Below are 11731 nucleotides of genomic sequence, written 5' to 3' on the forward strand. Positions count from 1 at the left end.
ACTGACTTTGAAAGTTTCGAACACATATTTTGGTCTAAAATGACCCTGCAAAGAAGGTAGAGATGTTCTTTAGGACTTTTTTCTTCTTCCACTTTTCCTGTTTGTGCTGCAGCTGTTTTTGAGCCTTTTTCACATGGAAAGGGTTTTCTCTGCTGCCCCTTGGTTTCCGGCATAGCGCCGTCAGTTGCCGTTATAGCTCGACATAGCGCCGAGCTTTGGTTGCACAGCAACACTTTCGCTATCCTCTGCGGCTAACTGCTCGCACGTCCATAAACGTGTTGGCAATTGCACAGTTGACGACGCGGTCGCACTGTTTAGGGCCTTAATTACTGCACTTAGCGAGCGCAACACACCAGACGCACTTGAGCACAAAACACCAACACCAGCCTCACTTGTTACGACGGAGTGTTGCGCCGATTCTCTATGTCGCGATAAGCATCAGTGCAGTCGTCGTCTTGAAAAGACGAAGGAGAATCTGCTCAGCATCGATGCGACTGTCGCCCATGCGTTGGCATGTGAACAAGCCCCATCATACGTACGAGCTTCATCGGACGCTTGATTGAACAGAACGCGTGCTGAGTCCCAAACTTTGCCCTGTCCATCGTTAGTGACAGAACAACAATCAGCGTCGTGTGAACGTGGCAAAAGATTGTCTCGTAAAAACGGTGGAAGATTGAAAAGCACGCGTGAGAACCAAGCAGAATGATGGCAAATGGGAAAACGACGCGTGCCAAGACAACACCGGTGCTTGCAAGGGCGTCGCCGGAGTAGACGGTGAGCCGGGGGAACAGATGTGTCATCGCGCGCAACAACCAACAGGAGCTGCGCGATCGCCCACTCCCTCGAGAGGCGCGCGCTTCCTCCAATCGCGACTTTGCATCCGAGCCAAGGGAGACTTCAAAACTTCGAGAGCCCCCCAATCGTAAGCGATTCCTGCACGGCCACGCTGCTGCTGCTGCCGCGGGTGGCAAAAAAAAAAAAAGAGCGAGAATTCACAAGCAAAACAAAACCAAGATGACGGCGCTGGGCTGCGTGGTTGGAGTACTGCATACGTGCGTAGTTGGGGTATTTTCAGCGCTCGCTGGCCACTCGCCGGCTGCCACAGCATGTTATATAATTTATTTGACATACTTTCGCGATGAATTAAACATTGATAGTTACAAAACAGATAGTTTATAAGACATATTACCTGAATATGTGGTTTTCGAAAAATCGACTTTTTCGTGATTTTTCGGTATTTAAAGGGTGCGTTCCCGCTTAAGAGCTAGCACAGCCGGTGTAGCCAAAGCCGCGAAGCAAAACTGGGATGTGCTATCGCCTGGCGAAAAATTGGTCTTGGACCAATTTTTTCTCGTCAGCCTCGCGACGTGGTTTTCTGGCCACTTAGGCAGCAGAGTGATGGAAATTCCCGCGAGTTTTGCCGCGTTTACTCCCTCCGAGGTACGGTGGGAACGGGCCTTCCTCCCATATACAAGTTGCGTTGCACTGTTCGCTTGCAATATTCACTCGTGTCTTGTATCGTTCATGGTGGCTGGGGGAACCATTCGTATAACACCGAATGACAGCGTGTTTTATCCGAATCAACCTTAAAATTCGTATCATCAGAAAATTTGTATCAACCATAATCGTATCATCGGGATTCTACTGTACTTGTGGGGCAACACGAATTTGCCGAGGCCGCCTCCGCATCCTTCTCTACTCTTGTTTACATCTATAGAATAATTACTTCTAGGATAACAAAGCAAAAACTAAGGCTAGTTTGTCCATGTCGATCTTGAATTCAAAAGATGAAGTGCATCTCTCAACTGTTTCTTCAAAACAGTCGAAAGTTATGCTTCATTTTGTTAGACCGGATGTGTTCTTGTTTTACAGCCAGACCTCGTTATTACAAACTTGCATGAAAATAAGTTTGTTATATCTAAAAATTCATTATAAAGATATGTTGGTAACACCGTATCTATTGCAAGACGATTCTGCATTTACTTCGTTATAACCAATGTTTCGATACAATTGGGTTCATTATATCGACGTTTGAGTGAACTTCCAATCAAGGTCCAGGGCAGGAAGTACATGAAGGGTGGCTATATTTTGAGCAGGCATTGTTGTGATGAACGGGTGCACATCATAGTACATTGCAGTGACCTCTCTTGCTCTGTTTTTGGGGCCATCAGGTAGTTTCGAAGGGCCGCCAAGCCTCCTGGAAGTGTGCGGCCACTGGTCCGACAGCTCGGGTGCATCTTCTCACGCTAACGGGCAGGAGCAGCTCATGGAGAGGATCGCCGATGCCATGAATGAGTCGCCGTACAAGGAGAGACAAGCAGCACGCACTTCTAGTGGCAGCGGTGAGTGGTTTGCACGCTTCTTTACTTAGGCGCCAGTTCATTCCATTCATTCATGGTGATCACTCGTCACTATTGAATATTTTTCTTGTCATTTTCTCACTTCACTGTGGCATTGCTGTAATGACTATGGGTCTTTCGAAATTGGTTCACTGCTTTGGTGACTGCATTCCATAAGTATACACAGCATAAGCTTTTAAATATTCAATCGTTGAAGAAGAAACTGAGCTAAATAGTTTAGTTGGCCATTATAAGTTCAGTGGTCGTACCTGATGCAGTGAAACTTTGATTATAAGTACCCCCGGTTTCATGACGACCCGCATTTTATGACGGATCGGCTTGGTCCTGGCAAAATCCCCATAGAAATAATGTATTAAAAAGTCACTGCTTTGCCGGAAAGGCAAAGCAATGAACGCGGTAGCAACAAATCGAAAGGTCACGTGCAGAATGGAAAGCAGATCAAAACATGCCCCGCGTTCCTCACGCAAAAATGACGCACAAAACGTACTCACAGGTACATATGCACACGAATAAGCTTCTCATTTGTTACACTGCTGTGTCTGAAAAGCATGCGCTTTTTGCAAATGGAGACTGCTATAATTCCAGTGACCTTTGTGCACTTGGTAATTACAGCAGAATCGTTCCAGGTAAAACCAGAGGCCAGCCAAGGCATACGACCTTCCGCTCCTCGCCTTCGCGAGATTAGGGTGCATGAGGGAACATCACTCCCCTTCTCTAAGCCGTGCAAAGTACGCGTAGGAGATAAGAGCAGGCGCCGCCGCGCGATGTGCCAATGCGCGCTTATTGCACCATCTTGCTGGTAATGCTGAAAACACATTCCCCCCCCCCCCCCCCCCCCCCGTCGATTCTCCCCACGTCGATTCCGACGCCGGCGGCGAAACCCAGCTGAGAGTGTGCATATAATTCTTGTCGTAGGCTGACGATTGGGGAAGTAGAAAGTGAGAGAGGATGTCTTTTCAGAATGGAAAATTTATTCTCCTGGGAGTTCATCGCTTCTAGATAAGCCTTGATCGTGTACTTATGTATCTGAAGTCCTTACCCAGCCAAGCTCTGTCCTTGCAGAGTAGCTTCAGCCGGCTGAAAGGCTGACATTTTCACGTTTTTAGTCCGTGAAAACTTTTCCTGGTCAGCATACTGCTGATCTCCTGCCTTTGTCACACTCGCAGTAACAGGCCTGCGCACTTAAGAGCGCAAAGCAGCTGTTTTCATCATGCAAAATTACTTTTGCTTGATGTCAACGATCATAATATGAGCACACACACCACTAGTTGCACTTTACATGGCAAAAAATTGCAATGCGCTCAGGTCAGCCATGCACGATGGCATTCTACTATGTATTCTACGGAAACTCGTGGTCTGTCACCATTGTGTGATAGCCATGACACTGTGCCTGACTCTTCTGACGGGAGGCTGTTGGCAACGCACTTACAGTTTCGTTTTCCCACGCAGGCAATTTTCAGACTTTACTTATTGGTAGAAAGATGTGCGTTGGATTAGATTTTTTTAAGGTTAAGAATTAAGATGCACTTGCACCTTCTTCAACAGAGTAATGCTGTCATTAGCTGCTGACACTGGCAAGAATAATTTGAGGCACCTTCCTTGCAGAGGCACAAGGTCATGCTGTGGGCTTATGCAGGCATTGTGTACCCATTTTTTAGGCAAGGCTGAGTGTCATTGCCTATAATCTTAGTTTTTCGATTATACGCGCTTGCATTATACTACAGTTTTGTGTGGTTTTCTGAAAGTCATATCATCAGAGTTCCACTTTAGGCACTTTGTACTTCAGTTTGTGGAATGGTTTTTTGCTGATGAGCACAACAAAATCTTGAGATTCTAGTCTGAGACAGCTGTGCTGTAAAATGAATGTTGGGTGCTTATTTTGTAATACTGCTCTTTTCAACCGCTAAACCTCATGTGTAAAAGATATCGTGATTATATTTTTGGGTGTACAAGTCATGCCAAGTGAGGATAGTATGCATGGGCAAGTGACTTCATACATTGTACTCAAACGTTTGTATTACAAACCCGGATATAATGAAATATTTGAAATATTTGTTGCCCCGCCGCGGTGGTCTATTGGCTAAGGTACACGGCTGCTGACCCGCCGGTCGTGGGATCAAATCCCGGTTGCCGCGGCTGCATTTCTGATGGAGTCGGAAATGTTGTAGGCCCGTGTACTCAGATTTGGGTGCACGTTAAAGAACCCCAGGCGGTCTAAATTTCCAGAGCCCTCCACTATGGCGTCTCTATAATCATATGGTGGTTTTGGGACGTTAACCCCACATATCTATCAATCATACAATATCTTGTTATAATGAAGTATATGAGAAATAGTCTTGCTTCAATTATAGTGCTAGGAAGATAGATACCTTTATAACAAATTTTTGGATAGAATGAACCTATTTTCATGCAAAACTTTATTTTAATGAGGTGCGAGTGTACATGACTTTGCCTTTCAGGCATGGCTTTACTGCCGCATACTTTGCATTGCTGCGCTGCGTAGTATGAAAGCAAAGTTTTTGTTGCCAGGAAGCTGCACTTCAAGTGAGATTGGCTTGTAGACAATATTTCGTCCTTATGGAAATCATCTGGTCATTCAACCAATGACAATGGATAAAGTAGTGACCTGTGAACACACAGTTCTGACTTGTGCTCTGCTAATGCTTGTGCTTATGCCCGTTCTGAGATTTGAATAATCTTGTGAGCTTTTTTTTGTAGGGATATTTTTCTCTGTTTTGGGGGCACTTAATTTTGCATCAAACTGTTTCAGTTGTGTGAACAGGTACCATTCAACAGGTTTCTTACAGCTTTCATAGCCCTTCAATGAGTAGCTTTTCACCTTGGGTGGAAATGTACGTTTTTAAACCCATTCAAAATGTGGATCCTTTAGCATCATTAACCATGGTATGAGATCATAAAAGGCATTACAAGATCAGGACTATAGTCTGAACAAATCTTAAGAAGGCATGACAGGTCCTGCCCAGATTACCAAAGCAAGGGAGCTAGCTGACTGCATCCCTGCTCACGTACTCGGCAGTAGTCTCTGTGAGTGGCATCACCGACTGTGCAGCTTTTGACCAGTTCAGAAGGCATGCCCATCGGTACGAGCTTGTGTGCACCCGCTTCTGAGGTGGGAATACTATTACTAACCATTCTTTCTTTGGTTCCTCAGAATTGGCGTGCTTTGAAGACGTAGGCTCTCGGTGCAACTCGGACGTGTCCCTCTACCACTCGCCCAGCCAAAGCACAGAGCACTTACTGGTCTTTTCCTCTACCCAGCAAGACTCTATGTGACTCTTACTGTGAGTCTCCTACATGTGCTTTTTTCTTTCACCCATTACAGCGCTCTCTGGTAACACAGTACGCTATGAAATTTTGCATGTGCACTGACAGTACCTGGAATACGCATGCAGCGCTGAAAGAGTTGGGCCTTGGAGCGAAATGTTCGCTGAATTTTTTTTTTCTATTTGATGTATGGTACTGGGAATGTCCCCGTATGTGCGATTTTATGCACTTATCCAGGAGATGGAGCCGATTATTGTTTACCTACTGTGATTCTTGTTTTATGCACTCTTAAATAACTGCCTGCAATGATTTCCCAAATTCTAAATCAGTTCCTCAGACACTGCTGAACAGGCTGCCAATAGTGGTACTGTTGATCCCCTGTAAGAGACACAAATGGGCATAAGAGGCACCACTGCTGCTTCAAAATGGGTGTTGATCAGAAAATGATAACAAGGCACCTCGCTTATACAAGATGCTTCATGTAAGGAACAAGAACTGCTCCCCAGTGCTTGTCTTTTATCAAAAGATTGAACTGTGCTTTCTGTTGGGCTAGTTGGTGCATCTCCATATCATTAGTACAGTTAGTGCCTAAATACAAAAAAATAAGCGTGCTTGGCTGTTTGCTTGTACTTGTTCCTTGACGCTGAGTGTACTAATTATTCTGAGGGTGGCATTTATTGCTGTTTGATTTAGGGAATGTTTCAAGACTAGACTTGCGCAAATATTCGAATGCTTTGAGTATTCAAGTGAATATTGCAGTACTCTAATTTGCTTTGAATATAAATTATTTAACATTTTGAAATATTCGATATGACTAAATTGAATTATGATTTGAATTTGTTCGGCCAGAATCACCATTCACCTTCAATTCGCTTCAAACCGGAAATTCACTATTTGCATAAGCCTATTTAGGACCAATCTAATTGCTCTATGTACTTTAGAATGGGAGTTCCTAGGCCTTGAAGTTGAGGCACACGAAAAAGGGAGCGTAAATGAAATATGCTCAAAAAACATTTACATTTGAACAGTGAATTATTAGAACATAAGAGGGATACGTTCAACTAGCTTTTCCACCAAAATGTATTTTGATTCGGTTTAACGGTGGGATTGTGAGGTATTCCCCCTTTTGTGTTGCTTGCGAGTACGCCTGGATCCTGAGGTTCTCTTTCGCTCAGGCAGTGGCTACACGTTTGATTGAGGATGACAACACAAATTCTTACAATCAGTTGTGATGATAAACTTATCGGCACCACAGTAAGTGTTCTAATGGCGTAGTGATAGCTTCACATGCAGCCTTCAAAAGGGAAGGGGTCAGAAAGTTCTGATACTTTGCCAGATCAACACATGCTGCTCACAGAGATGCTGCTCACAGAGGTACAACTCCTCGCAAGCCTATCAGGCTCAGTGATTCCAATTGGAATGCTGAATTTTGAAGCACCTAGTAAAGATAAGCACCTAGTAAAGATAAAACATCGCTATTTTTCAAGAACTTATACTCACACCCCAATATAGCGAACACAGATTTAATGAATTAGCAGTTGTAATGAAGAAGTTATAACAAAGTAAATGACAAAATAATTTTGCATTACATACACCCTTAGGAATAACCTTTATTATGAACTTTTTGATATAACAAACTTATTTTCTTGTAAGACGCAACTTTGTTATGCAGTAGAATCTCGACGATATGATTAGAGTTGATGCGAATTTCGCTATGATACGAATTTCAAGGTTGTTCTCGATGGACTACATTATGTAAAATACATGGTGATTTCGTGTTATACGAACGGTTTTCCCAGCCAACGCGGATGATACGAGTGTGCGATTGACCGCTACATGCCAGCAGCGCACTGCGGCTTGTCTGTGGGAAGAAGACCTGTTCACTCTTGGCCTCGAAGGGAGTGAATGTGGCAAAACTCGTGGGAAGTGAGGAAACACTTTAGTGGCCAGAAAAACACGTCACGAGGCTGACGTGAAAAAAATCAATCCGAGACGAATTTATTTGCCACGCAATGACATATGGCCTTTCTGCTTCACGGCTTTGGTTTCACTGGCTGCTCTACCTCTCAAACCACGTAATGTAAACAATGAGCCTCTAATTCAACATGGCGGCAAAGGCATCAGCGGTGGATCGCATCGGCGTTATCGCGAGCTACACGCGCAGCACGTCAAAGCTCATGGCCTTAACAAGGACACACCTGCTTTGGCTTGCGATTGCTTAGAACACAGGAAGTAGAAGAAGATGCAGCAGCAGTGAGTCGGTATGCCCCAACCTGTCTTGCTTTTGCTCTGCCGGCTGAATCCATTGCCACCGCTGTGTCCGCTTGTGTCATTACTGCTGGCATATTTTCTGAAATAATGTCTGTATAGGTGTAAACTGTTTATTTTCAGTGCTTTGCATGCATAGTTAGAACTTGGTATGAACTTTAGTATTTAGGAAGCGGTCAAAATTAAATGTATTCCCAAGTGGTGGCATCAGCAGGGGTAACATGTACAGTAGAATCTCGATACGATTACGGCTGATATAAATTTCGGGGTGACAGGAATTTTTCTGTGATCCCGGCCAAGGCTCATTAATTTACAATGTGCTAGAGTACGGTTGTTACGAACTGATTTTTTACCAGAGTCATTTGATACGAATAAACGGCACCCCATCGACGGCCGCGAATCACGCAGCGTGCACGCACGCGCTGAAATGTGTGCTGCGCCGCTGGTTGGGCATGTTTCCAGCCCCGCCTGCGAGCGGCAGGCGACAGTGCGCCTTTTGCTTTCACTTCAAGGCTCCAGATGGCGCTAGCCAAGGTGGAGACACAAATCCAATCCACTTGGTGGTAGGTATTCTCTGGTGCAGACACGTAATTATTGTAGTGCGGAGGCTGCCCACACTGTCTTGCCCAACCGAGCACACGTATTTGCTCTGTTGTGCCTTTCCCGGACTCGCAGCAAGCCATGTCTCACAAGCGGAAGGCTTTCTCCTTTAAGGAGAAACTGGACATTCTTCGAAAGGTCAATGAAGATCCCCAAAGAAAATGCACGGAGTTGGCTAAAGAGCTAGGTCTCGCTACGTTGACATTGAGCACAATTGTTGGACAGCGGGACACAATACTGAAATATGTGCTTTCGTTCAGCGTCAACGCGACGCAAGCGAAGACAGCCCAACACGGTAAACTTGAAGAATCTTTATTGATCTGGTTCAAAAGAAGTTATTGCAGCCGGTGTGAACATTGACGGCAAAGTTTTTTTACGGGAGAAAGCCAACGAGATTTTTACGAGAAAGACAACGAGAGACTTTTTGTGTGCCGCCTTCTTGCCAAAATCGACAGAAAAGACGCAGGTGGCCTGCGAATAAGCTTTTTGGATGCTATCATTTTATCTCAATGGCTTGGTATAGAGTAACGCCGACTACCATTGCGAACTGCTTTGGTAAATGCGGCTTCTTTAGGATTCCCAAAGAGTTGCCAGAGGTCCTTTCAGAGTCAGAGGAGCCCATTGAGGGCTGGGAATGCCTTGATGTCGGGTGTTCGGCTGATGACTTTTTTCATGGCGGATGACAATTTTGCCACTTGTGGTGCGCGCACGGTGGAAAACATTGTCAACGAGGCCACGTGTGAGGTTGCCGATTCCAGCGATTATGGCGAGGAAATAGGCGAGTGCGACGCCGAAGGACTACCACCGGCGGCTGAAACTCTGCACACGCTCGACGTCCTGAGGCGTGCTATGGTTGCTGAAGAAATCGGTGACGACTCGTGCACGCGTTTTCACGAATTGCAGGGAAGTCTGCTTAGTGAGTTGAAAAAAAAAAAAACAAGCAGAAAGACATCAAAGATTTTTTCTCCAAAAAATAAATTTTTACGAGTGCCGAAAATGAGTTTGCCTCCGACTCAGTGTTAACTTAGCTAGTTTTGCATGTGGTCCGATGATACTAATTTTGGCTATTACAAATATTTTTTGTGACCGTGAGATTCTTATCATTGAGATTATACTGTATACGAGGAGCAGAACGAATGTGAACGTCTTCGACGGGTGCGGACGTGGTTTTTTGGCCGCTCTGGCATTTTCGCTAGAATTTTTTAGAGTGAACTCTCCAGGACTGATTTTTTTCGTGTCGACATCGCAGCGCGGTTTTCTGGCCACCTAAGCAGCGAAGCGAGTGAACTCACAATGAGTTTGGCTGCTTTAGCTCCCTTTGTTGTCAACCGTGAACATGCCATGCCAGCAGCATGAGTGAGGAAACTGCAGCACCTTATTGAGAGGTGGTGAAAGCAGGAAAGTTCAAAAGCACATCATAGCCTTTTTTTTTTTAGCTAGGAGTAGTTGCTGATAAAGTTCTTGTTCACCTTGAATATCAGCTCTAAGTTGTCTTTGGTTCATATTTTACATGCTCTCTGCGAATTCAGATCATCAAGATTCTACTGTAATGAGGGTTGAGTGTATCTAGCATCTGCTCGACATATGGCACCAACCTGGTACACACAACAGAGCAAGGTCACATGTAAACGAAGAACTTGCAAAAGCAGCCGTGCTGCTCGAGAATTTTGATGAGGCAGCTTTTGTCACCGTGTGTGGAAGCAGGGCGTTTATTGTAGTTTTGTGTAGAAAATATGTCTGGCTATTGGGTACTTTGCTATCTCTTTTGAATATTTTTTATGACTTTAAGAAAACTATGACTGATATATAACAAAAGTAATTCACAAATTAGTTTGATGTCTAATTACTCTTGTTTCAAAAGTGCGAATACACATTTTTCATTTCTTTAAACTGCCAATTATTATGTGCATCTCATGTGGCAAGAACCAGTTGCTTACTCTGAAAAAAAAAAGGGAATTAACAGGACAGAACGGGCCAAACATGCGCCACTTTGACAGGAAACCTTTGTAGCTTGCGCAGGTTGTACGACTCCCCTTAAAAGAAATGCTCGAGATCCTTTTACAGTTTTTGTATGTGAATTCCGTGCACTATTTTGATCGTTCTAATTAAACTGTAAAACGCTCTTTACAGGTCGTTTCTTGCCTTTTTACAGGTTGTTTCTTGCCTTGCTTTGCAGCTTGGACGCTCAATTTGGCCTGTGGACCAGAAGAAGTCATGAATTTTTAGATCACAGAACCTGGGCTGCTATAGCACACTCCAGTTGTATGTTATTGTGTTTGTTCTTGTGAAAAAAAAGCACTATTTACCATTGTCGTGTACAAAAACGATAAAAAAGAAAGATGATTTTAAACCTCCGAGACGAGATTTTCAAATGATGTGTTTATGTCGCATGTGCCGATATTGCTTTTGTACTCAGAGTGAGACGAGAAAAAAACAAGTGAAAAAAATGCTTTTTAAGTTGTTTTTTCTGCTAGACATGGTGGATCCGTCATGTAGCAGATATAAAAGGCTGTGTAGTATATATAGTTTAGCACTTATACATATAATACGCATTTCATCGAGGAAGCGCAATAAAAATTTACCGATGCCCTGTATGTGCCTCTGTTATTGTTGTTTGTAATGGGTGTTCAGTGCAGTGTCTCAATTTTTTTTACACTCAAAGAAGTCATATGGTGGGAAGTACGCAAAGCATGTGTGCTTATAGCAATCATTTGTGAGGCCACACTAATTTCAGTGTCCCACTGGTACTTTTGAAAGACCATCTTCATTCGATGGCCACCGCGTGCACGGCAGTTTTCGCCTTTGAGTGGTTCAGGCTTTCCTTGCAAAAAATTTGGGTGGCGCTGCGGATTTCTATTCTCGTGTTTGTGTCACCTAAAATTAAATAATATCAGTTCACTCAAAAACTCGGGTATGTCTGTTGATATTACAAACATTTCGATGAAGTGTTTCTTCATAGTTGCAAATATATATTTAGCTTTTGAGTTGTTGAGCAGTGAAATTAGGCGAGTGACACATGGAGAGGTGGCACGATGAATTCGAGCACGTTGATGTGGTCTAAAGTATATGGAGTTGGTACATTTCAAGTGGCAAAAGTACACTATTAAATAATTCTTACACTCGGATATACTGCTTTTAAATCATACTGGTCAGATATCTTTTTGCTAATTGTGTACGAGCACACTCTGAATGAGAGAGCATGTTGGCGCTCTTTTCGT

At 43.9% G+C, this 11731-nt stretch overlaps 1 protein-coding gene across 4 annotated transcripts in view; it reads left to right on the plus strand.

Annotated features, from left to right (window-relative positions):
* Window positions 1-11107, plus strand: part of LOC142761654 (BCAS3 microtubule associated cell migration factor-like) — a 73344-nt gene extending 62237 nt beyond the window's left edge. For 2 of the 4 annotated variants that reach the window (XM_075890052.1, XM_075890055.1), the window contains 3 exons: window positions 2172-2342; window positions 5533-5662; window positions 10666-11107. In XM_075890052.1, the coding sequence (XP_075746167.1) occupies window positions 2172-2342; window positions 5533-5654 (293 nt within the window). In that variant the 3' untranslated portion in view covers window positions 5655-5662; window positions 10666-11107. Of the gene's footprint in view, window positions 1-2171; window positions 2343-5532; window positions 5663-10643 lie in introns of all 4 variants that reach the window. The other 2 variants (XM_075890053.1, XM_075890054.1) reach the window with 2 other exon arrangements.
* Window positions 11108-11731: the final 624 nt, after the last annotated feature.

The sequence above is a fragment of the Rhipicephalus microplus genome, chromosome 3 (genome assembly GCF_043290135.1).
Source record: "Rhipicephalus microplus isolate Deutch F79 chromosome 3, USDA_Rmic, whole genome shotgun sequence".
Classification (NCBI taxonomy): Eukaryota; Metazoa; Arthropoda; class Arachnida; order Ixodida; family Ixodidae; genus Rhipicephalus; species Rhipicephalus microplus.